General features: G+C 43.4%; 1 protein-coding gene across 8 annotated transcripts in view; it reads right to left on the bottom strand.

Moving 5' to 3' along the window:
* ITSN1 (intersectin 1) overlaps nucleotides 1–27,106 on the bottom strand; it is a 197,407-nt gene that overhangs the window by 119,723 nt on the left and 50,578 nt on the right. For 6 of the 8 annotated variants that reach the window (XR_008319130.1, XM_053307557.1, XM_053307556.1 and 3 more), the window contains exons 4-8: nucleotides 25,450–25,513; nucleotides 20,262–20,422; nucleotides 16,890–17,069; nucleotides 16,111–16,204; nucleotides 6,535–6,635 (exon numbers count right to left, since the gene is read on the bottom strand). Coding sequence is in view for 7 of the 8 variants with exons in the window: in XM_053307557.1 (XP_053163532.1) it covers nucleotides 6,535–6,635; nucleotides 16,111–16,204; nucleotides 16,890–17,069; nucleotides 20,262–20,422; nucleotides 25,450–25,513 (600 nt within the window). In the remaining variant the exon portion in view is untranslated. The remainder of the gene's footprint in view (nucleotides 1–6,534; nucleotides 6,636–16,110; nucleotides 16,205–16,889; nucleotides 17,070–20,261; nucleotides 20,423–25,449; nucleotides 25,514–27,106) is intronic. The other 2 variants (XM_053307559.1, XM_053307560.1) reach the window with 1 other exon arrangement.

Below are 27,106 nucleotides of genomic sequence, written 5' to 3'. Positions count from 1 at the left end.
AATAAGGGAAATGAATAAGGGAGGCAAAAAGATATTTTGAAAAACATTTAGCTAAAAGCATGAAGGGGAATAACAAAAACTTCTTTAAATACATCAGATGCAGGAAACCTGCCAGGGAGGCGGTTGGACCATTAGACAATGAGGGAGTGAAAGGGATTATTGAGGAAGATATGGAGGTTGCAGTGAAGCTAAATGAGTTCTTTGTGTCCGTCTTCACGGCAGAGGATTCAGAGCATATACCTGTTCCTGAACCAGGCTTCTCAGGGACAGAGGCTAAAGAAGTCAGATGGAGGTGACAAGAGATGACATTCTAAATTGTCTGGAAAAATTAAAAACTAGCAAATCGCCAGGGCCAGATAGCATCCATCCATCCAAGAGTTCTAAAGGAACTCAAATGTCAAATTGCCAACCTCCTTGCTAAAATATATAACTTATCCCTACAATCAGGCTCTGTACTGGAGGACTGGAAAGCAGCCAATGGTGCTTGGGGTCATGGTGGACAGCTTGGGGTCATGACCCCAAAAATCTCAGGGTCATGGTGGACAGCTCATTCAAAGTGTCAACTCAATGTGCGGTAGCTGTCAAAAGGGCCAATTCCATTCTAGGGAGCATTAGGAAGGGGATTGAAAATACAACTGCCAATATTATAATGCCCTTATACAAAATTATGGTGTGACCACATTTGTACTGTGTACCATTCTGGTCACCATATCTAAAAAAGAACATTGTATAACTGGAAAAGCTGCAGAAGAGGGCAACCAAGATGATCAGGGACCTAGTGCATCTTCCTTATGAGGCAAGGCTATAACATCTAGGGCTTTTTCATTTAGGAAAAAAGACAACTGCAGGGAAACTTGATAGAGGTCTATAAAATCATGCATAGTGTGGAGAAAGTGGATAGAAAGAAATTTTTCTCCTCGCATAACACTAAAACCAGGGGTCATCCCATCAAATTGACTGCCAAGAAATTTAGGACCGACATAAGGAAGTACTTTTTCACACAGCGCATAATCAACTTGTGGGAATTCTCTGCCACAAGATGTGATGACAGCCAACAACCTGGATGGCTTTAAGAGGAGTTTGGATAACTTCATGGAGAAGAGGTCTATCAGAGGCTACTAATCTGAGGGCTATAGGCCACCTCCAGCCTCAGAGGCAGGATGCCTCTGAATACCATTTGCAGAGGAGTAAAAGTAGTTCTGCACCTGCACAGGGACCTCGCGAGTAGATTGACTAGCTCCTCGTGACGCCCACTCTGCCCTGCACGTGCTCCATACTTCTGTTGAAATCGGCAGTTGGGTGTACCACTCTCTCAGTTTCTTGCAGACCACCATATTCTGATGATTTTCCAGTGACCATACAAGGTAAGTTTGTTTTGCTAAATGCACCCTGGAGCTTATATGCCTGCAGTATTAACTCCACCAGCCAATGTGCAAGTCTCTGCTGCAGTATCGGCTGTCCCTTGGCCCTGCCCTTGTAGGCCACAAATAGCCTTTTAGTTTTTCTAATATTTTTGGTTTCCTCTAGATAGTATAGCAAATAACCTCATATCCAGAGAATGCAGTGCCTTTTCTAATGGTGTCTCAGGATTCTGGAAAAAGGTAGGTAGAATAATGTCTTGATTTAAATTAAATTCCATCACTATTTTACAACAGAACTGTGGATCCAATCACATGACTACCTTATGAGGATAGAACTGAGTATAAGGAATGTCCATGAGCAATGCTGTCAGCTCACTTACACATCTTGCAGTAGTGATCACTATGAGGAACACAGTTTTCAAGGTGATCCATTTGATTGAAGTCTCACTCAGAGGTTCAAATTGGCTCTCCGGAAAGCCAAGGGCAAACTCCATTGTTCCATTGGTTTTCTTATCAGAGGATATAAATTGTTAATGCCCTTCAGGAAACCTCTTACAGTCCGGATGGGAGAAAACAGTTGCGCCATCCCATCCCTTATGGTTTGATGATATAGCAGCCAGATGTACCTTGAGAGATACATTTGCTAACCCTTTGAGCTTCAAAATAGTCATATAAAAGCAAAACGTGTCTCAGTGTAGCCTTGCCAGGAAGGAAACCTTGCCTGCGTGCATATTCCTTAAATCTCTTCTACTTTGAACCACAGTTTCTTCTGGTTGACAGTCTAGAATTTTCTTTAGAAGCCGACACTCCAAGCTGTCTTCCGCAGAGCCCTTACATCCAGATGGCGCACCGCCTCCCTGTTTCACGCCAGAAGATCTGGTCATAGTGGAAATCTGTGGAAAAACCCCTTCAAGAGTTTGAGAAGCGGTGCAAACCATGACTGGCGAGGCCATGACAGCTTCACCAGAATCCTGGTCATTTCATCCTGCAAGATCTGTGCAAGTATATGGTTGATAAGCGGCTGAGGTGGAAATAGGTAAAGAGGGCCTTTTCTCCACGTATGTTGGAGCGCATCCCCCATTGACATTCTCCTGATTCCAGCACGCGAGCAATATTTGACACTTTTTGTTGGCAGCAGTTGCAAAAAGGTCCATAACTAGATGTCCTCATAGTTGAACACTGCCTCAGACAGACACTGTTGATCTCCCATTCGTGGTGTTGGCAGTGCTGGACGGCACATCTGAGGTTGTCTGCCAGCACATTATCCAAACCCTGATGTGTATGGCCAGAGGGTATACACTGTGGCTGATGCTCTATTCCCATATCGGTTGGCTCAAGATACAAAGGGAGCAGGAGACCATTTCCTCACCCCCGCACCCCATCAGTTGAGATACGCTATGGCAGTGGTGTTGTCAAGATGGAACTGCACCACCCTGTTGTGTAGCAGGGGTTTGAATGCCTTCAGTGCCATAAACACAGCCAGTGGTTCTAAGTAATTTATGTGCTGGTGCTGCTGTTGCACCATCCACAGGCCCTGCACCTGATGTTCAGCACAATGTGCGCCCCACCCTTGTAAGGATGCATGTATTGTAACCCACTGAGTGGGTGTCTGGGTCTGAAAAGAGATGCAGCCCAGCAGATTGGGCTCCACAGTCCACCAGCACAGAGATCACAGGACCCCTATGGGAGTGCCAGCAACTTCTGTTGACTGTCCACATTGGGGTGAAATCTCTAAGATACCAAATTTGTAGCAGGCGCATCCGCAAATGTGTGCACTGCACAGTCGCATTGCAGGACGCCATTAACCCCATCAACCTCTTAATAGTACAGGCGGGTTGTTTGGGAACTGCATAACACGAGAACCAGATCTCTGATTTGCTGATATCGCTCTGTTGGTAAGAATGCCCTTTTTAAGTGCACATCCAGAATTGCTCCGATGTAACTTATGCGTCCTTGTGGTTCCAGATTCAACTTCTTCTAGTTGACATTGACATCCAGATCCCTCAGCGACTGTAATACAGAGCAGATCTGCAAACGTAACCTGTCGTCATCTAAACACGGGAAAACCACAATGCCTTCTGTCTGTAAGTAAGTAAGCCACCACTACTGTCATGACCTTTGTGAATACACATGGGGGGCTCTTGACAACCCAAAGGAGAGCACAGTGTATTGGTACACTGCATCTCTATAAACCGTAGGTATTTGAAATGGTTTTCTTGTATTCCTGTATGGAAATATACATCCTACAAGTCTAACATTGCCACCCACTCCTCCTTGCCCAGAAGAGGTAGTATTTCTTGCAATGTCATTCTGAACTTGGGTGTTCACACAAACCAACTGAGGCCTCGAAGCCTCAATTGATTGCCTGAGTTCCCCATCCCTCTTCCGGATTTGAAAATAATCGGAGTAAAATCCAAACATCTTCTCCATCCACCACACAGGGACAATCGCCTCATTCACCAACAGCACGTGCACCTCCTCCAGCAATACTGAGGTTGCTCTTGTGTATCTTATTCCCGAGAACGAGGGCATACTCTTGAACTCTTTTGCATAACCAGTCTAGATAATTCTGAGCACCCACTAGTCTGATGTTATATGGTGCCATGCTTAGGCACGGCTTACCATCTTGATGGAATTGATGGCAGCTACCAAGCAGATGATGTGTGCTTTGGCAGGTGGTTGTTGGTGTTGGTGTTTCGATTGCAGTGGATCGTTGTGCAGATCAGAGAGTTTGCTTGCTTTGGTCCTTAGCAGGCCTCGTGTTCTGGCCCTTCGGCAGCTGTCCGAAGCCCTTATTTCTTTGGTATGGCCTGAATTGTCAACGGAAATCCTTCTGGTCCTGCTGTCTATAATTGGCTCATTGTCTCCCATGTGGGTGATAACGCGATGTTGCATAGGTAGATGAAGGTGCAGCCATAAAAGTCTTAGCAGTATATTTTGATTTTTTTAGTGATTCCATCATGGAGTCTGTGCTCTCACTGAACAAGCCTTTGCCATCATAGGCCAAATTCTCTATCCAGTCACGCATATCCTGTTGTAGGCTTGTAGATCTCAGCCATATGTGACGGCGCATTGTTACTGTCGTTACCATAGCCTGCGATTTGGTCTCGGCTAAATGCTTGAATGTGTTCAGCTGCTGTCTAGTGACGCCATTAGAGTTCTTGTACACCTCTGCAAACCCGTCCTGAAATTCCTCTGAGCTCGTTGCAGTAGAGTCCTGAAGCAGCGCATCCCACAAGTAATGGATGTATCTAGTTAAGCAAGCTGCATAGTTAGCCATCCTTATCGCTAAACTGGAGATGGAATAGATCTTTCTTCCCATTATGTCCATCTGCCTTCCTTCCTTCAGTCAAACCCAAAGAGGTACTATTTGACTAATCGAGCATAGCAAGTAAAGTGGTAGCAGTGTTTGGATCCAAAGAGACTTCATCCTCTGTGGTGAAATCAATGAAGCCCCCTCTATCCCCTGGTTGTTGCCACAAGGAAGTTGACGGGGATTGTACTGGTGTCTGAGCCAGGGACAACAGAAGGACTCTCTTAGGCTGTGCAGCTTGAACAGGCGTGTGCAGTAAGTCCATCAACGCACGTGTCAATGTAGAAGTTGCTGTCATAGAAGCAGTCGATATTGAAGCTGACCTGGAGACTGATAATTCAAGTATTGGCTCCGTCAACTTTGACATCAACCTTGAGGGATGCCCCCTTGACGCTGACAGATTAGATGTCGATGGCTCCAATGTCGTAGTTGGGCTGTAGTTTTTCAATGCCATTGAAAAAGGAGTACTGCCTTTCATTTTTGATTTGGAGCTATGCTTCTTCCTCAGTGGAGAATCAGATTCCTCATCAGAGGAGGGCTTCTGTGCGTCAATTTTGAGACGACCTTTGGTCTCTTAAACATCGGTTTTGTTTTTTTAAGTGTTTGCTTGGAGAAAGAACAGCGTATCTTGCATGCCGCAGGGTTATGCTGCTCTCCTAAGCACAGAAAACATGAGTCATGATAGTCAGTTGATGGCAATTTTGCCTGGCAGTCCACACAATGCTTTAACGTTTTCTTCATAGCCTTCGCCATTAAAGGGGCACCCCAAGGCTGCAGCCAGCCTTGAGGTGAAAACTGAATAATGTTTCAAAAATACCAATAACCAGTCCGTAAGACATAAGAATAGTCAAATACAGTCCAATGTCAATTAGGAGCATTGAAACAAAATATTTTTCTTTCAGTTAAATGAATCTAGATGAACTGAGGAGCCAGCAAGGAGGTGTTGGCGCTTTGGTGGTCAAACAGAAACTGAGAGATTGGTGCCTCCAACTGCTGATTTCAATGGAAGAACGGAGCACATGCAGGGCAGAGTGGGTGTCAATAAGGAGCTAGTCAATCTACCCGTGAAGTCCCTGCGCAGGAACAGAACCCATTCCTTATGAATGCAATGGATCACAATCCAGATCCCTGGATAGACTAATTACAGAAGCCCAAGACTCATAATTAGCAAATATGACTGAAAACATAAGTCAATAACCAAACTAATTTCACACATTCCACAGATGGATTTACAGCCTTTGTATGTCAGTACAAGGTTCCCTCTTGAATAGGCTAGCTTGATGGAGGTAGTCTGGAACTGATGGCTGCTCTACAAATTGCATTTTCCCTGCACTGTGCTAATCTGTACACTGTAACACTTATGTGTGGCATATAGCCTCTGCTAAGCCTCCATCTCAAAGTGGCCTATCAACAACATTTGGCATCTATAGAAAGCTATTCAAAGGGATTCAGTAAAAGCTGCCAGTACCAGAATCCCCATAGGACAGATTTTGGGAGTACAGTGATTGAGAAAATAGTGGGTTGCCTAAGTTAACCTGTTGAGTTGTGGCAAAGCTGGTCTCAAACTGGAGATTTTCAAACGCTTAGCTCATCCTCTTAAGAGCAGTTCATGATGGCTCAGATCAAAGTTCCATCAAATTCAGCATCTTTTTTCCAATAGTGGTTATGGGAAACCACAACAGTCATCCTCTGCTATTTGTTTCTAGCAACTGGTATCCACAAGAAGATGCCCTTTGAGTCTGAGGATTCCATTAGCCTTCATGGCTAATAACTACTGTATTGATGATATATCTATTTTCTTAACCAATTCTATCCTATTTGGCAAAGTCTACAAATGTAAAACAAAGCATGCTCTAATACCTGTTAGGTGTCCACTCATTGTTTTATCATGGCTATTGAATAGCTGCCTATATTTCAGTCTTGATGACTGAGGAACAGCCCATTCTGCTGCTGGGGAAGCACTGAAATTATAAAACAGACAATTAACTCATTATCATTCTAGCATAATCCAACATGACAGAGCAAAATAAATAACTCCAAGTTCTAATTTATGGTTAGATTTTAAAAAACAAAAACAAAACAAAAACACACAGATTCTCATCTGTTCTTCAAAATTTACAACCACTGAATCTGTCACTAAGAGCAATTGCCGAAACCCCCATGAAGGAAAGGGGGAAAAACCAGGTTGTTCACCTGTAACTTATGATCTGTAAGTGATCCACAGACATTCATAATCTTGGGTTCTGCACCTACACAGGACCTCCCGGGTGGAATACTCCTGCTCCTCATGGCGCTCTTGGACTATCCTTTGCACTCAACATGACCATTTATTTTGGCGGTTAGAGCACCCTCCCCTTGGTTCCTGGACGACCGCCACAACACAACAATCATCTAGCACAGGCCTTTTCTGACAAGTCCTTCCTTCAACTTGCTGCTGCGGGGAGATTGGGAGAGTCTTATGAACATCTACAGATCACTTACTGATCGTATGTTACAGGTGAACAACCTGTTTATCTGTAGCGTGATCCATAGGACATTCATAATCCTGGGTGTTTTGTAAGCTTTCCCAGGAGGAGGGAGCAGTAAGCTATTGCAAATCTCTCTTAAGGACACCTCTCCCAAAGTTTGCTTCTACAGCAGAACAAAGGTCAATTTGCATAGTGTTTCACAAAGGGCAGTTCAGATGACCAAGTGGCCACCTTACAGACGTCTTCAGTTTGAATCCCAGAGCGGTGCACTGCTGAAGCTGCAAAAGGCCTAGCAGAGTGAGCCCTAATGGTGTAACGAGGCTCCACCTTTTGGACCTTATGTCAATGAGATCAACTCTACTAGCCAATGAGATAGGCGTTGATGAGATATAGGGTGACCCTTTGACTTGCCCTTGTAGAGGGCAAAGAGATATTTGCTTCTACTTACTCCTGTCCAAGTAAAACAGGAGTGACCTCCACACATCTAAAGCATGCCGAGAGCTCTCTAAAGGTGTGCATGGATTTCTGAAAAATCCAAGAACTACAGGCAAACCTCATTACCCATGGATTTACATATCTGCGGTCAGGGAATAGGCACCTGATCTCAGCATATGCCAGGGGAGGGAGGAAGACTTGCATATCTGTGGATCAGTGATCAGCCACAGCCATACTTTGGGGGAGCCACTTTGGGGGAGTAATGAGGGTGAGGGCCCAAATTTTTGGCCTGTTTTTCATATAAGGGACTTGCCTTTGGAGCTGGATCTTTGGGGTGGGTGTTGAGGGGAGGTTCTTTCGTGGGTGGAAGTTTTGGGTTAGAGGGTTGTTTCATTGTACTGAGTTGAGCCAGGCCCATTTGCAGATATGGGCTCTCCTGAGTGGGATACTGCAGGGGGTGCGTCCGGTAGTTCTGGAGCATAGAAGAATTGGCGTAGCCAGAGCAGCTGGTCGTTACAGGGGAAGGGAAACTAGTAATTTAGTAACTGTTTCCACTTCCACCTGCTCTGTCAACTTTCAGGCCTTGGGGAGCAGCTCCAATTTCCCACAGAGCCTGGCCTTGCTCCTCTGTAATGCCAGGTCAGTTCAGAATAAGATCGAAACTGTCCATGACTTGATCATGGACAAGGGAGCTGACCTGGCATGTATAACTGAGACCTGGTTGGGGGAGGCAAGTGGTCCAGTGTGGGCTCAGCTTCTCCCTCCAGGTTATTCTGTTGTGGAGCAGGTTAGGGGAAGTGGGAGGGGGAGTGGAGTGGCTGTGGTCCATAAGAATGCCATTTCCTTTACCAGGGCCCCTGTGAGGCAGCTGACTTATATCGAGTGTGTATTTTTGAAACTGGCAACTAGGGATAGACTGGGGATTCTGTTGGTGTACCGATCACTCCGCTACCCAACTGACTCCCTAACTGAGCTGTCCGAGCTGGTCGCAGAGCTGGTGTTGTAATGTCCCAGGCTTTTGGTCCTGGGGGACTTCAATATCCACGTTAGGGCTGGCTTGTCTGGTGCAGCTCGGGAGTTCATGGCGGCCATGACAACTATGGGCCTATCCCAACTAGTATCTGAACCAACTCATGTTGCCGGCCACATGCTTGATTTGGTCTTCTGTTCAGATCAGGGGGTGTTCTGTGGTGGGGGATCCAGTGGTTTCCCCATTGTCATGGGTGGATCACTACCTGCTTAAGGTTGGTATCACGGCCACAATCCAATCCTGCAGGGGTGATGGACCAATTAGGATGGTCCGCCCAAAAAGGCTGCTGGACTCAGCAGGGTTCCAAAAGGCCTTTGAAGGTTTCGAAGTTGGTGCAGCCAGTGATTCTGTTGATGCCCTGGTGGGAACCTGGAATAAGAAACTTGACAGAGCAGTACACATGACTGCTCCTAAGCGTCCCTCCAGGCCCGCTTCAAAATCGGCTCCCTGGTATACCGAGGAGCTGCGAGGGCTGAAGCGGCTGGGTAGGCAACTGGAACGCAGGTGGAGGAAAACTCAACTCAAATTTGACAGGAAGCAGCATTTAACCCACTTGAGGGCTTACGCGGAGGCAGTGCATACGGCAAAAAAGAAGTTCTGGTCAGCTCACATTGCTTCCATGGGTTCATATTCAGCGGAGTTATCCCAGGTAGCGAGGAGTCTAATTTCTACTCCTTCTGTTTCTAATCAGCTCTCGGTGGTGCTCTGCTGCGATGCCCTCAGTGGGTTCTTTGCGGATAAAATCTCCTGTATTCGAGCCAACTTGGATTCCACTTTTTCTGCAGGGTCTATGGAGGTGGTGTTCAACAATCCTCCTTGCAATGTTAGGTTGGATCAGTTTCAATCTGTGATTCCCAAGGATGTGGACAAACTTCTTGGAGCGGTGCGGTCCACCAATTGTTCTATGGACCCTTGCCCAACTTGGCTGCTTCGATCTAGCAGGGAGATTATTCAAAGAGGCCTGGTGAATATCATAAATGCATTGCTGAGGGAGGATAAGGTGCCTGCATGCTTGAAAAAGGCAATAATTAGACATTTTCTTAAGAAGCCTTCCCTGGATCCCTCAGCGATGGATAGTTATAGGCCAATCTCTAATTTCCCTTATTTGGGCAAGCTGATCAAGAGGGTGGTGGCCGAGCAGCTCCAGGCGGTTTTGGAGGAAACAGATTATCTAGACCCATTTCAAACTGGCTTTAGAGTGGGCTATAGAGTTGAGTCAGCCTTGGTCAGCCTGATGGATGACCTATACCAGGGAATCGACGGAGGGAGTGTGATTCTGTTGGCTCCCTTGGATCTCTCGGTGGCATTCGATACCATCGACCATGGTATCCTTCTGGGTCGCCTGGAGGAGTTGGGGATAGGAGGCACTGCTCTGCAGTGGTTCCACTCCTATTTCTCGGGCAGATCCCAGATGGTGGAGCTTGGTGACAGTTCCTCTTGTAAATGAGAGCTGTTATATGGAGTCCCTCAGGGCTCCATTCTGTCACCAATGCTTTTTAATAACTACATGAAACCGCTGGGTGAGGTCATCAGGAGATATGGTGCTGGGTGTTATCAGTATGCTGATGACACCCAAATCTACTTCTCTCTTTCATCTACTTCATCAGGAAATGGCATTCATTCCCTTAATGCCTGCCTACGGGCAGTAATAGGATGGATGAGGGGTAACAAATTGAAGCTGAATCCAAGCAAGACGGAGGTGCTCACTGTAGGGGTTCAGAATCTGAGGAGGATGGGGTTACACTCCCCTGGAAGGAGCAGGTACACAGCTTGGGAGTACTCCTGGATCCAGGCCTCACCCTGGTATCTCAGGTGGAGGCTGTGGACAGGAGTGCTTTTTATCAGCTTAGGCTGATTCAACAGCTGCGTCCATTCCTTGAGGAGGATGACCTCAGAACAGTGGTGCACCAGCTGGTAACCTCCATGCTTGACTACTGTAATGCGCTCTACGTTGGGCTGCCTTTGTACGTAGTTCAGAAACATCAGTTAGTTCAAAATGCAGCAGCCAGGCTGGTCTCCGGGGCAACTTGGAGAGACCATATTATGCCTGTTTTGAAACAGCTGCACTGGCTGCCAATATGTTTCCGGACAAAATATAAAGTGCTGGTTATTACCTTTAAAGCCCTGAACGGCTTAGGTCCAGGTTACCTTAGAGAGCACTTCTTCGGTCTGATCCCCACCGCACACTAAGATCATCTGAGGAGGTCCAGCTACAGTTGCCACCTGTTCATCTGGTGGTGACCCAGAGTTGGGCCTTCTCTGTAGCCACTCCTAGATTGTGGAATACGCTCCCTGAAGAAATCCGTAATTTGAATCCTTTATTTGCATTTAGGAGAGCCCTAAAGACCTACCTGTTCAGCCTGGCCTTCCAGGGTTTTTAAATTATTTTAAAGGGTTTTTAATGTATTGGGTTTTTATAAGGTTTTGAATTGTTTTATTTTTTAGCTGCTTTATTGTATTTTAAAATTTTCATTCCCAATCATTGATTGATTTTAACTGTTTTATGATATTTGTGTACCGCCCTGAGCTATTCTGTAAAAGCGGTCTAGAAATCAAACAAACAAACAAACAAACAAATAATACTTGTAATGGGGAATCCAGCAAGAATTCCCCTTTACAAGTAAAGGGCTCGGGTTAGAGGGGAACAAGGGGAAATCAGGCATTTTACCTTTTAAAATCACCATGTAAGTGGCGGCACATTTTACCTTTAAAATCGCTGCAGATGACGGCAGAGGCAACCGCAACAACACGGATTGCGAAGGAGGCAGTGCATTTTGCCTTTTAAAATCTCTGCGGATGCGGCCGCAGCAGCGAGGATTGCAGCGGGAGCAGCTACAAGGACTCCTTTTTCCTCCAAGCCTCTCTGAGTGCACATGCTTAGAAAGGCCCAAATGGGATCCAGAGAGGCTTGGAGAAAGAAAGATTCCACATCGCTGCTCCTGCCACAATTCTTGCTGCTGCGGCAGCCATCTGCGGTGATTTTGAAAGGTAAAATGTTTTAAAAGCCATTTTTGCCCCATTTTCCAGCCAATTTATTTAAAACAAATAACAAAAAGACACCATTTTAGTCCAATTCCCACCGCTTAGGAACCTAGCCCCCACAGTTCCATAGCCCCAATTACCCAGTATTCGGGTTTCAATATCACGGCACTAGCCAGGAACGGAACCCCACAAAATACCAACGTTTTCCTGTACTATATCTTGATTCAGTTGAAAATCAGACACCACCTTTGGCGGAAAGAAGGATCCATTCACCTAAGAACTTTTTCAGGAAAATATCTTGTATATGACTTATCAAACCTTAGTGCTGTTAACTCACTAATAGGGATGCGCACAAAGCTGTTCGGAGGCAATTTTACGGGCCTCCGAACAGGTTCAAAAGACCAGCGGTTCGACAGATTCGAAAGCAGTGGAATACCCTCCACCCTTGAGGCCCCGCCCCTCCCACCGGTTCTGTGCACATACCTACTCACTAACTCTCCTCACAGTAGTTATCACAACAAAAAAACCAGTCTTTAACGTGATTAATTTCATAGAATTGTTCAAATGGCTTCTTTGTCAGTGTTGACAGAACCAACCAATCCACTGCCCAATTGACTGTCTAATCAGAGTATACAGATTATTTAAGCCTTTCAGAAAACTTTTGCAGTCAGAATGAGAAAACACAGTCCTGCCATCCCATCCCTTATGCTTTGAAGAAATTTCTGCAAAGTGAACCCTCAAAGGAACCATTAGCTAATCCACTGCTTTTTAAGCTTGTCAAGTACAATAACACTTCAAGGTTTTTATTAAACAGGAACCATACATTTGGTAAGTATGCTATTTTTGTCTGTATATCCGAGATTGACCCACTGTATTGTATTCTCTTCACAGGATCCAGATGAGACTTTTTCCAGTTCACCTGGATACTTAAATCCTCCAGAAGATGAAGTACATACTGAATCTGAGAATGTAACTCACTTTCACTCTCAGCTGTTAGGAGCCATTTGTCAAGAAATTGAAATACTATTATGCCCCTCCCACTAAAAGATCAGGTATGTAGCTTGGAGTGCTCCTGGACCCAAAGCTCTCCCTGGTTTCTCAGGTGGAGGTGGTGGCCAGGAGCACTTTTTATCCGCTTTGGTTGATACGTCAGCTACATCCATTTCTAGAGGTGAATGTCCTTAAAACAGGGGTACATATGCTGGTAACCTCCAGGCTTGACTACTGTAATGTGCTCTATGTGGGGCTGCCTTTGTACATAGTCTGGAAACTACAATTGGTACAGAATGAGGCAGCCAGATTGGTCTCTGGGACAACATGAAGGGATCACATAACACCAGTTCTAAAAGAACTGCACTGGCTGCCAATAAGTTTCCTGGTGAAATACAAAGTGCTGGTTATTACCTATAAAGCCCTTAATGGCTTGGGTCCAGGCTATTTGAGAGAGCGCCTCCTTTGTCATAATCACTGCCGCCTGTTACGATCTTCTGGAGAGGTCCAGTTAAAGTTGCCACTGGCTCGTTTGGTGGCGACCCAGGACTGGGCTTTCTCTGTGGCTGCCCCAGGGCTTTTGAATAAGCTTCCTGCTGAAATAAGAGCATCTCCTCTGTTTATTTTCAGGAAGAACCTCAAGAACCTCCTGTTCTCTCAGGCTTTTAATTAGAAATAATTTTAATAATTTTAAAAGCTTGTTTTAATAATTTTATTCTATTGTTTTTATTGTCATGTAGTTTAATATGTGACTTAAATATTTTAAATTTTGTACACGGCCTAGAGAGATACATACCAGGCGGTATAAAAATATGTTAAATAAATAAATTGTAGTTGTACACTGCACTTCCTATGGTAAACCTTAAGAACTTTCTATGGCTCTTCCGTATGCCAATGTAGCACTAAAATCCAACGCTGCAAGCCGTTGCTCCTTGTAAAGGAGTGGTAGGATGCCTTGCAGAGTTATACAAGACTTCCATATGAACATGTTCAACCACCTTAAATCCATTCCTTTTCAGAATGCGAAAGTATCAGGAGGAGAAAGCTTCTCTGACATATCCACCGTACAGGGGCAATTGCTCCCTTTCCCAATAAAACCTTCACCTCCTCAATTAGCATAGAAGTTGCAGGAGTATATTTTATGCCTGCATAAACAGGTATGGTTTTGAATTCTATCTCATAGCTAGTGGTGAAAATGCACCACTGTATATGATGTTATGTTTTGCCAAGCAGGTGCATAATATGCTAGCCTTATCTATGTATTTTATCTATCATATTTATATACCGCCTGATAAATATATCTCTAGGCAGTGTACACAATCCAAATTACAATATAAAAATAAAAACAAACAATTAAAACACTTTCACAGGATAAACACAATTAAATAGCTTTGAATTAATTTTAATTAAAAGCCTGAGAAAACAGGTGACTCTTAAGGGTCTTTTTTAAAGCAATCAGAAATGGAGAAGCTCTTATTTTAACAGTGAGTGCCATCGACTGTGCAGTAGCCGTGATCCATGGTTTCATTGTCGATTTCAAAGAACAGGGCAGCTCCAATGTCAGTGCTGAGGATGAAAATTTCACTACTTGGAGAATCATAGGGGGATGTGCTCGAAGCAGAGGTAGAGACCAGTGTTCCCTGTAAGGCATGTGCACGTGCTCACAAGTTTTTTGATGTCCGCTCAGTTAATTTTATATCCCACTCAGGTTGAATCAGGAATGTCCCACTCTGGATGCATGTGTGCACACAGTGCCTTGACACTGCCGCCCAGAACAAAATTTATTCCATGCGCAGATGAAAACAAATTAGAGGGGACACTGGTGGAGGCTGAGCCCTGCGGCTGCAGCAGCTCCTGACACATACATTGATGGTTGTGCAGACCAAAGCATACGAGTTGGTGGCCCAAGTGCTCATTGAGTGCCGCTCGAAGACAAAGTGCCCTATTTTTCAGAGTCTGGTGTGAAAATGCAAGGCAGTGGGTGGACACCAGGGAGGCAGTGGATACTCTAAACTGGGGTTTGGAGGCTGTTCTGGACTGGATGGGAGCAAGCAAGCTGAAACTTAATCCAGATCACACAGAAGAGCTCTGGGTAGGTAAAACTGATCATCTGAGTAGTGAGTGAGGTAAATCTGGTTTTGGACGGGTCATACTCCCTCTGAAGGACAAAGTCCACAGCTTGGGGGTGTTTCTAGGCCCGATGCTGTCCTTGGAGGCACAGGTGGTGGCAGTGTGTAGAAATGCCTTTTACCAGCTATGACTAATACGCCAGCTGCGACTCTACTTGGAGAAGTTGGACTTGACCTCAGTCACTCATGCTTTGATAACATCCAGATTGGACTACTGCAATGCACTCTACATGGGGCTGCCATTGAAGACAGTTTGGAAGCTTCAGCTGGTCCAGAATGTTGCCGCAAGGATGCTCGTGGGTCTAAGTTGTTTCACAAGTATCACACCCTACTCTGCAGCAGCTTCATTGGTTATTAGCCCGCTTCTGGGCTAGATGCAAGGTGCTGGTCTTGACCTTTAAAGCTCTACACGGCTTGGGGCCAGGGTACCCGTCAGACTGCATTTGCCCATACGAACCTGCCAGGACCCGCCTGTCAGCATCTCAAGCTCTGCTCATGGCCCCACCACTAACAGGGATCTGATTGGTGGAGACTAGAGACAGGGTCTTTTTGGTTGTAGCTCCTCAGCTTTGGAACACCCTCCCTGATGAGTTTCGCCATGCTCCCTCCCTCAGTGTTTTTAAAAACCAATTGAAAACACATCTTTTAAAAGAGGCTTTTTAATGTTTATATCTGGTAGGTTCTTTAGTTTTAATAGTTCTCATTTTTAGCTTTTAAAATAACTCAACTTGAAACTTTTTTTTTTAATTGCAATTTTAAATGTTGTTTTAGCTTGGTCTTTTAACTGGTTTAACTTAAATTTGGTTAACTTTATTAGTCTTATTTTACATTGTATCTTTTTATTATATTGTGAGCCACCCTGAACAGTAGTGTACTTGAGGGGCGGGGTATAAATACTTTAGATAAATAAAGACATGCATATCTTGCAAGTCCCTGTATTATGATTCTTGCCCAGACACAAGCAGGAGTCGTGGCAATCTGTACGCAACTTGCCCCTGCACGCCTTACATCTCTTAAAAGTATTTTGGGATAAAACAAGGTCATGAGCCAAGTCAAGTCAAGAGTCCGATTTTACTGAAAAAACACTTAACCAATGTTCAAGAATACCAAGAATAGTCAAAATACAGTCCAAGTTCAAATTCTTAACCAAGTCTTTTCAATTTCACTCACAGAACCAATCCAAAACCCTAGGAGCAGAGTCCGACGAGGCGAACACTATGGCAGTCAGAAAGGAACTAATGGAAGGGCGCTCTAACCACCGAAATAAATGTTTGCACTGAGCACGAGGGGCAGTGCAAGAGTGCCATGAGCTGGAGTGTACCGCCCACGAGGTCCTGCACAAGCGCAGAACCCAGAATTATGAACGTCCTACGGATTCATGGTACAGATCAGACACACTTACCCAGCCACATCAAATGATTGTGCCTTTTGAAGTTTTGCATTTAACTGGGACCCTGCAGCAGATCTACTGAAGGAAGAACTCTTTGGCAATGTGGCTGAAATACAAAAATATGTTTCAATGACAATGAACCTTAACTGCTAAGTACAGCCAACCAGTGAACAGTATATAATGCATTGCAATTACCAAAACACAAGTTATCACTTCCAGAATTAACTATCAAGTTTTGTACTGAAGTAGCCTTATGCAAAATGCAAGTCCGATAACAGACTTGCCTTTTTTTAACTTTGCATTGCAAAATCTAAAGCATATTAAACTCCCTTAAAATTAAGTTACTTCCTTATTTTGAAAAATGTAACAGTAACCCATGTAAAAATAGCACATAATTAACACTAGTAGAGAAAATTAGATGTAAACCAGCCCTAATATTTACTATTACATTTTGCTCAAAACTATTAAAATATTAAATATTTGTGTACAATATAAAATAAAATTCATTTTATTTAAGGCACATGTTTTACATAAACAGCATTAAAACCATAAGCATCTGTAAAAGAAACTTGGAGAGCTGGATGCTGGCAACTTCCCGGGCTGGTCTGTCTCTTCTCTTCTCTGCTTCCCTCAGAGCAATAGCATGATGGTTCCATCTTTAATACATAATTATTATTCTTTTGAAGCTTTACTATTACAAGATTTACAATAATGTAACTTTCTAGATTTTTAAGTAAGTCATATAGAAAAACAAATCAATTTGTAAAATTAACGCTAGTAATTAAACATACCAGGATGACCAAATGCAGGCAGAGGTTGGATAACAGCAGGTGCTCCATTAGCAAGGGGGGGCACAGCTGCTGTAGGAACAGAAGATACTAAAGGTGGAGACATTCCCACTACTGGAATGGACGCCATTGGCACTGGAGCAACTGCTGTAAGGGGTGGCATACTGGGAAGGCCACCTATACCTACAAGGGGTAAAAAGAAATCCCCAATTGTAACCATCACCTACACATTTACAAACAGAAGCTTTATATGCCAAAGGCTCTTGGAGGATAAGAAAACAGGTCCTATTATGAATCAGCAGCTGGTTAAACAACAAGAAGCAGTGGGTAGGAATATACTGACAGTTTTCACAATTAAGGGAAGTAAGAAGTGGAGGTCCCCCGAGAGTATTGGGACAGATGCTTTTCAATTTGTTCATAAATAATACAGAGTTATGGAAAAGCAGCAGGGTAGACAAGTTTGAGATAATGATGAAGATCTAAATGGATTGTGAAGAGCTCCAGAAGGATCTCTGCAAACTAGATGAATGGGTCCCAAAATGGCAAATGCAGTTCAATGTGAATAAATGTAAAGTAATGCACCTTGGGGCAATAGATCCCAACTTCACATATACACCGATGAAGTTCTGAGCTGTTGGTGAGTGGTAGTTCAATGAAAACATCAACACAGTATGCAGCAGCTGTGAAAAAGGCATGCTAGAGATCATTAGGGAAAGGACTGAAAATTAAAATGCTGATATTATATTGCCCTTATACAAATCTATGATGCAGCAAAATTTGGAATATTGTGTAAAATACTGTGGTCTTCACATCTCAAAAAGGATATTAGAAAGATGGAAAAAGTGCAGAAAGGGCCAACCAAAATGGTCAGGGAGGTAGAGCACCTTCCTTATGAGGAAAGGTTGTAGCATTTGAGGCATTTTAGTTTAGGGGAAAAGTGAGTAATGAGGGTGGGCACATAGCTGAGCTTATAATAATGTGTGTGGTTTGAATAAAGTGGATAGAGATCAATCAATCTCCCAATTCCAATCCCATCCCAATACTCTTGGGGGACTCCACTTCTTACTAGCCTTAATTGCAACAACTGTCAGTGTACTCCTACCAGCTGCTTCTTGTTCTTTAACCTGATTCTTTCACACCAGAACTAGAGATCATCTAATGTAACTGATAGTCTGGAGATGTCGGATGGACAAAAGGAAGTGTGTCTTCACACAGCACATTAATATATGGAATCTGATGTCACAAGGTAGCTCAAATGCTTTTAAAATGGAGATAAAACAATTGCAAACCCAGACCCAAATAAAGACAGGACACACATAGTTGGAAGAAACTAGGGCCACATTATTGAATGTGAGTTCATTAGTTCAATTCCTTGTTACAAACCTGCAACAAGGAATTGAACTAAAGTGCAGGTATCCCCTATGTGGGTCAATCTCATAGGAGGTATGCCCACAGAAGGGTGAAGGACCAGGCTTTGATTCGGCTCAGAAACAGTCCGAACCTTATCTCTACCACAAGGTTACCCCTGACGTGTGGATGCATGCCAGCCCACCTCAACCCAGGTCGTGAGGCACTGAGCAGCGTTCGCTGGCACGCATTTGAATGAGAGCGGATCCAGCCCAAGAGTTGCGAGATCACCAAGCCTTCCTCCGTATTCCCATTCACCATAACGGCCCTCCAGCCCAACACCAATGAGACAATACCACATATTCTTAAACAACAAACTTAAACAGCAAACAAACAGCAAAGTAAACAAATTAATCTTTCAAGAGAATTATTATTATTATTATTTTACATGGTTTTTTTACCGCCCAAAACTTACGTCTCTGGGAGGTTCACAACAAAAACAAAAAGTTAAAAGATCAGTTAAAACAAATAAATGGCAACAAAAAGTTGACAACAAAAAGTTTCCCCATGAGCAGAGAGCTCTGGAATGGGCCAAATTACTTGCAGCTACTATTAAAACAAAGTGATGGTCAAATGTTTATTTTTTATATTTATTTTTTCTTACGAAGAATGTCTACAATGAACTAGACCAAGGAATCTATTCTATTCTGTTAAAATAAGAAACAACTGAAAGATTGCAGGAAACAAAAGAAATTACCTGACTGCTAAGTGTTCAAAATTTACAGAGAAACATCTCTAGAGAAATTTTTATCCATGATCAAGAAATTCTGTGCAGATTCAAGAAGTGTAGAGAGCTCACCAGTGGCTGCAGGACAAGTTCTTACAGGCAGCCCCCACCTCTGTATTGTTTTGTTTGCATATGTATGTGCCAGCCACGCCCCTGCATATGACAGGGGGTGTGGCCACTAAGCAAAATGGGTCATGTTGCCCTTCTGCTGCTTCAAGTTGGCCCTTTGATTAAGCACTGTTTGGGTGCATTCTTTCTCTGCTCGGAGCAAGGCAGAGAAAGCAGCAGAGCAAAGCATGGCCTGTCTTGCTGATAGTGGCGATGGGCACAGCAGTGGGGAGAGTGAAGGGCAAGCATCAGTCTGGTGGCCCCCAGAAGTCCAGTGGAAGAGCCTCTGAAAGCTCACAGAAACACTTGGAGCAGCGGCAGCCTGAGGACACTTGGCTTCCCGTTGTAGCCACGCGCCTGAGCAGAATGTATAGTCAGGATTCTGCAGTTCTAATGCTGTTGATCTTAACTGATCCCTTGACACATTTGATTGCATCTGTAGCCAACCTGTGACACAAGTAGTGCAAGGGGCACAGGCGGCAGAGGTTAGTGGCACTCAAGAAAGTCCTTGGCCCTAGCTAAGGCATAGAGCGTCAAAACCTGTCTGCTCCTTCCATGCTGCCTGTCCTTCATTTAGGAAACTGAGGCAAAGCAGTACCAGGGCAAAAGAGGGCTGCAAATGTGCAGTAGCACACACGAGTGGGGTATGGTTTTCTACTTCACACTCAAATTCGGACATACCTGCCAAATACATATGTGTACACACACACACACACACACACACACACACACACACACACACACAGAGCAACCAGTGTTCTGTAGAGATTTCATGCCAAAATTCTCAGTATTTAAAAACTTTATCCCACACAATAATTAATCATAATCATAGGTATTCAGAACAAAAACATTATGCAAGAAGAGTCATAGAACACAACTATCAAGGTAACACTGGATAATCTTGCTGTTATGCTGCAGTTGCCATAACTTCTAAAAGTTAACTGGGACATAAAAGAATGAAAACAGCATCGGACAGTCTCAGCAGAAAACCGATGTGTTGATAATGACCACTATTAAGAGTTTTATTGAGGTGAGTTTTCAGTAAGATAACAATGTTAAAGACATACACAAAAATAGACAATTTGTCAGAGATACTGGAATAGCACACAAGGATCAATCAACTCTCATCTTACCAAATCCTGGTGCACTGGATATGGCAATGGGAAGCTGTTTCATAATAGGAGGCAAAGCAGACGGGAGCTGATAACCTTGTAGTTTTAGTTTGATAAGTTTCATAGCTATAGAAAATTCCAGCTGGTCCATTCTCCCATCATTGTTCATATCTGCCAGAGCCCTACAAAAAAATTGGCAAGTGTTTCTTTTCTCTCTTTTTATTTTAATGTCATGACCTTGCAAACTCTTCCAAAAGCAAACACAAATATCCCAATTCCAACATTTGAGCATACAAAGCTTCCTTCTACTGAGTCAGACCATTAGAACAGGTAGCAGGGTACTGTCTATTCTGACTGGAGAGCTGGTGGAATTAAAATTAGGACTGTGCATTAGCTCTATCCATGAGCAACAGGATACTCAGCTAGGTAAGATATCTCAGTTTGTTGGGATCACTTAAACTACAGTTCCCCAGTGCCGATGTCATAGGAAACTGTGATTTGAGAAGTCAAGGATTCAGCCATGCATCTGAGGCAAGGGGAGGAGTGCATATGTCCGTTCATGGCTTGTTCATGACCCAACAAATTATGGATTGTTTGAATTGGACCATTCTCCCTTGGTAGGGGAGATTTTGTAACATCACAATATGAATTGCTAATTTCATATGTAAGAATTTTAATAACTCTGTACCGTAACGTAACTCTGTAACGTAACTCTGTACCAAACTGTACCTAATATCAATATGTTTTGCTCTCTGAAACTTAGGAAAAATTATTTTTATGGAACTTCAGACAATTGTCCAAATTACCTAACCCATTTAACTTAAATAATTGTTAAAACTATACTGTTAAGGGAATAAGCTCTTGGATGTTTCAGATAGTAAGGTACTTTTTACAATTTTTTATTAATAAAAAAGCAGCAGGTTTTAGCCAATAGTTTATCACCTATAAAGAACAGATGTTCACTATTACGATTCCTGCTGTCTGTTTTGTACAGAAAAATCAATTTGCAAGGTGCATTTAGAACGTTTTCACATGTATTAGCAAGAAACTCTATAGTTTGCCCGAAATTCCTTCATTGCTGGCATTTAATTATTATTGAGAGAATTCTGCCTCCAATTTACTTTGCCTTCATAATTGCATAATCCACCCGCTCATTCCACCTTCTATTACAGTGATATATCATCCAGAAATCTCAAGATAACATTTTAAGTTCCCTAAAACCACTTTTTAATTTAGTAGCTTCTTTCAGATTATTCAGCACACATCTTCACATTATGTCAGAGCCTTTCTGATTCTCAAATAAATATCTAATATACAAATCATGGAATGGTGTTATTTAACAAAATAATGAAATTTCTCATCTACCATAAAAGATTTCAGATAATTTCAAAAAAATGGAATGAAGTGGGTGCCACAAGCCACTGCTGTCAGACAGGATTCCACAGTAAAACTATCAGATAATGTACATACTATATCAGAATTCTGTATGATGTGTAGTAAGAAATAAAGTACAATCAAGTTTTATTTTATTAATGGTACAATGGATTGTACCATTATTACTACCAATTCTTAATTGACCATGTTATCAACAACCCATCTTAAACGCAGAAAATAACAAAGCTATTGCTTTTTTTCAATAGCTTACCAAAAAAAAGGTGATGTAACGTAAGATACCCAAGAATAACCTGTACGGAAGCCTGCTTTATCACCTTCTAGACACCAAACATTCTCAGTCACAAAGTTCAACTGGATGTCAGTGACACTAGAGATTGTGGCTGTGACAGGAAGTGTGGAAACATAAAGCCCAGGAAATGATTTCTTTGACAATGTTAAAACTATTTAGTTTTTCCACAAACAGGGTATCACATTTCACAGAAATGTTAAGATCTATGGTTACAAAGGAATAGTGTAATCGTCCTCTTGCCATTTCTTCCTGTCCTCCCTTCCCTCTTGGTTTCATCTTTTCCAACATGAAAGACCAAATAGTTTTTAGCTTGAATATAACCATTTCAAAAGTCTGAGCTAGCCCTAGAATGTCAAGGAACACATCCTGGTTGCATTCAGGAATGTCCATATTGTCTTATCTTTGTTTACAAGACACTCACAATTATCTCTCTATATATAATTCTCCTGGGTGTGCCTTTCAAACTTGCGTTCTGGCAGCCCAGCTGATTGGCTGGGCTGCGGGGGCGCCTGATTGGCTAAGGCGCACCCAGGAGAATTGCCTGGCTGGGCAGATGAGAGGCGGCGGCGGGCCTGGCCGGGCCGGGCCCGGCCGCGGGTGCGAGGTGGTGGCTGGCAGGCCCGCCCAGGCCGCTGGCGGTGGCGGCCACACTCGGCCCTGCCGGAGACGGTGGGGGGGGAGAGAGAGAGAGAGAGGTAGCCAGCCCCAAAGAGCGAACAGATGCTCTGTGCGGGGTCAGCTTGTACTTACAATTATATGATCATATTTTTAAAAAATTCTATCATTACTTTGATAATTACCAATATATATTACCTCTGCTCCACTAGGGAGCATATATTCAGTATATACGATTTCTAGGGGTGTGCAATTCAATTTGAGGTTGAATCAATTTGAGTTGAATCGGGGACAATTCACTGATTCGACCTCAAATAGCCCTCAAAATAGAGGGTCCAATTCATGATCAAATAAATCACATCTAATTCAACTCAAATCAATTTGGGTGATTCAAATGCCATTTTGAGGCCCATTTTGTTGAAAAAACAGGTCTCAAAATGATGCTTTTTCCTAAGTAGAGCTGGTCTACCAATTGGGGTCAGGAAGTCCTCCAAGGTGGACAGACATGCTAAGTCTGAAATGGAAAGCTTGTCTGCCCACTAACACCAATCAGCAGACAAGCTCTCCTGTTTTTCTGGGGAGAGCTAGTCTACCAATTGGGGTTGGAGGGTGGACCAGCCCTCTGCTTCGGACTTAGCTCATCTGCCCACCTTGGAGGACTGGTCTACCTGCCTCGGAGGACAGGTCTACTGGTTGACTCCAACTGGTATACCAGCTCTCCCTGGAAAACAGGCGCGACTTTGAGACCTGTTCTTCCAGCAAACGGGCCTCAAAATGGCGCTTGAATCACCCAAATTGATTCAAGTGATTCTTCTCGCTGGCTGTTCTCGACCAATCAATTCAACAGTTCTGCAATTCAATCTCGAATCAAATAACATAATTTTATTTGCACAAACCCCAATGATCTCTTCATCTCCTATATAGACAGGACTAACAACAGAGACTAACATATGCCAGCCTGAAATGTGTTCCTAGAATGTAACGTATAGGCCCAAAGAGCCAAATCTTTCATTCCTGGCTCTGCTCTCCCATAGCAATCAGTCCTCTCCACACTTCCAGTATGTTCATTTGTGTGATTCATACTATATCACTACAGTCTACAGGGATGAGTCACCTGTGGCACCAAGACGAAAAGGTACACCAGAAATCTTGACCAATTGGGCAAACACTTTTCAAGTTTCCCATGCTCTGTCAAGGTGGTTTCTAACTTATCGATCAGCTATTTTAAAATTTTTCAGAATCAGGTATGTAGCATAATGAGGGATGTGCTTAAATTACACAGAATATGCAAATATATATGATCCCCACCACACATTAAGGTCATCTGAGGAGGTTCGTCTCCAGTTACCACCAGCTCGTCTGGTGGCGACTCGGAGGCGAGCCTTCTCTATAGCTGCTCCGGGGTTGTGGAATGCGCTCCCTGCGGAAATCTGTAATTTGAATTCTCTATTAGCCTTCAGGAGAGCCCTTACAATGTATTTGTTTGGCCTGGCTTTCCAGGGTTTCGGTTTTAATATTTTAACCTGGTTTCAGGGGTTTTAATTACTGCAATTGTTTAATTCTTGTTTTAAAAAATTGTTAATTGTTGTTATATTGTTTTTAATTTTTGTTTTAGCTCTTTATTGTTTTAGTGGTTTGTTTTTAATTGTAAACTGCCCTGAGCCATTTTGGAAGGGCGGTATACAAATCAATCAATCAATCAATCAATAAAATACACACACACTTTACCATGATTAATTCAAGTTTTTGAACTGTGTTATAATATCACTTCATTTTTTAGTACACTTTCCTGAACAAAATACTGCCTGCTTAGTCTTAACCACAACTTTGGAAAGCAGGTACGACTTTTGTTATATGTGGATGTTCCCCACAGGGGAAAGAACACTTAAAAAGCATAGTTTTCAGGTAGAAGGGATATCCTGGTAAAGCAAAACTCTAAGTAATCCAGATTATGCCTACTTAAATTTAGTTACTGTCTTCAGAACCATTAGAGTTTGATTTGAAAGCCTACATAAGACACTTCTTAATAGATTACTGGCTTGACAACCACAAATCCTGTCAAGAAGAGGCAAGTAAAAGAATTATGCAGACAACAGAACCTTCACTGTTAGTTGTACACATTTTTCAAGAACTTAAGAATGTCAACATGCATTCTAAAAATCTGTACAATCTTTAATGTACAATGTTTAAAAATAAATTATTTCCACCTTAATGAAACACCAGCAGCACTCTCAGCATGGCTACAACAAAAAGAAAATCTAGCAAAAATAGTAGGGAGTTAGGAGACATAAGTATTTTAATAGTTCATAAAATGTTTTTGTCATTCTGTTACAACTTCAGTTGTTAATTTTTTGTTCAGAAATTCCCAAATCCTCTTGACAGTGTTTAAAGGCTACCAGGTTTGTAAGTCAAAGTCTGTCATCTGGACACCTACTGCTCTCCTCCAGATAATGAAAAAACTTGTATGAATTTATTTATTTTGTCTTCTGATTTTGGAAACAAATAGTTTACCATACTGAAGCTTATTCTGCAACTAATTCTGGTGAATTGTTTAAGAAAACTGGCTAAACAAAGACCAGTATGCTTTTCTTACTTACTATATTAAGATGCTTTTTAAAAAAACATTTATGTCCTGCTCTTCCTCCAAGAAGCCCAGAGCCGTGTACGCTATGTTTACTCTCACAACAACCCTGTGAGGTAGGTTAGGCTGAGAGATACATGACTGGTGGTTTCATAAAAGTCTGATTACTGCTAACAAAACAACCATTTTAGCAAAAGTACTCATCGTAAAGATCTAATGTGTGCCATGCATAAAACAGGCAAAACAAAAGGAGATTACTACTATGCTTGTGCTTGCAGTGGGATGGGTAGAAAAAAACACTGAATTAAAAAAACCCAAAACAATCTTACCATATCTGTGCTAAAACTGGCTGAGGTAACCCAGACTGGAAAAAAAAATTCCTAGCTTGATCACCTGGAGAAAGAAGGGAACAAGAGACAATTATTTCAAACTGAATCAATTTATAAGTAATATTAATAACAACTAGCTTAACCCACGCAAAGCATCTGCATGCTAGTACTCGATTGCTCCCCTCACTCCCTGCCACAGCCCCTCACCTCAGAGATCTCACCACCCTCACCTGAGCCGCACTCCTGCTGCTTCTCCTCCATCCCGTTGCTTCCACTCCTCTCACCCCTCTTGGTCACTCCTCCATCCATTTACTCCATCCCCCTCACCCCTCTTGGTTGCAGCTGCAGCGCTGTGGTGCCTAGTGGCCAAGCTGTGCTCCGTGGATAGTCCAGGAGACTTCAATATCGTTATCATGGATGGATCACTATCTGGTGGAGATTGGACTGATGGTGGACTCAAAACACCTCTGCAGGGGTGGGGGACCAGTTAAGATGGTCCACCCTCTGAGGCTTATGGATCTGATGGCTCTGGGGGAGTTCCCTGCTGAGAAAGTGGACGATCCTATTGATGGCCTGGTCTCCCTCTGGTATGAGGAGTTGGGTTGGGTAATAGACACAGTTGCGCCTAGGCATCCTCTCCCAACCCACCAAGCGACTCTCTGGTATACAGGTGAATTGTGGACAATGAAGCAGGCTGGTAGATGGCTTGAGCGTCGTCGGCGTAAAACTCAGAATGAATGTGCCCAAACACAGGCTAGAGCCCATATTAGGGCCTACTCTATGGCGGTGATGGCAGCGAAGAAATCCTACTTTTCCGCCACCATCACATCTGCTCAATGTCGTCCAGCAGAGCTTTTTCGAGTGGTTCCGGGCCTCCGAGGTGAGGACCCCAAAGACCATCAAACAGAACCATTGGCAGCCCGCTGTGACCAATTTGCATTACATTTTGCAGATAAAATTGCTTGCATCTGTTCTGAATTGGATGCTAAGATTTATGTGGTGCCAGAACTGGATGTTGCCAATGCACCGCCTGGTCCTGTTATATTGGATAGTTTTCAGACTGTGTTGCCTGAGGAAGTGGACAGTCTGCTTGGAAGGCTGAGGCCTACCACATGCGTGCTCAACCCTTGCCCTTGATAGTTGGTGAAGGCTTCTAGGAAGGGACAGGGTCCATGGGTGGTGGGGGTGGTGAATGCCTCTCTAAGGCAGCGGGTGGTGCTCCCTCAGCTGAAGGAGGCAGTCATCAGGTCCCTCCTAAAAAAGCCCTCATTGGACCCAGATGATCTGAATAATTTCCAACCAGTTTCTAATCTCCCCTTCTTGGGCAAGGTGTTGGAAAGTGTGGTGGCATCTCAGCTCCAGGCTGCCCTGAATGAATCTGATTACTTAGATCCTTTCCAGTCTGGCTTCCGACCTGGATATGGGACAGAAACTGCCTTGGTCACCCTGGTGGATGACCTACGCCGGGAGATAGACAGAGGGAGTGTGACCCTGTTGATTCTCCTGAACCTCTCAGCCGCTTTCGATACTATTGGCCATGGTCCCTTCTGGGACCCTCTGGGTTGGGACTTGGGGGCATGGTTATACAGTGGCTCCACTCCTACCTCGGGAGTCATACTCAGAAAGTGGTGCTGGGGATGCTTGTTCCACCCCTTGG

This window comes from Hemicordylus capensis, chromosome 3 (genome assembly GCF_027244095.1).
Source record: "Hemicordylus capensis ecotype Gifberg chromosome 3, rHemCap1.1.pri, whole genome shotgun sequence".
Classification (NCBI taxonomy): Eukaryota; Metazoa; Chordata; class Lepidosauria; order Squamata; family Cordylidae; genus Hemicordylus; species Hemicordylus capensis.
The sequence above is the reverse complement of the archived record's forward strand: the minus strand, read 5'-3'. Positions and strand labels throughout refer to the sequence as shown.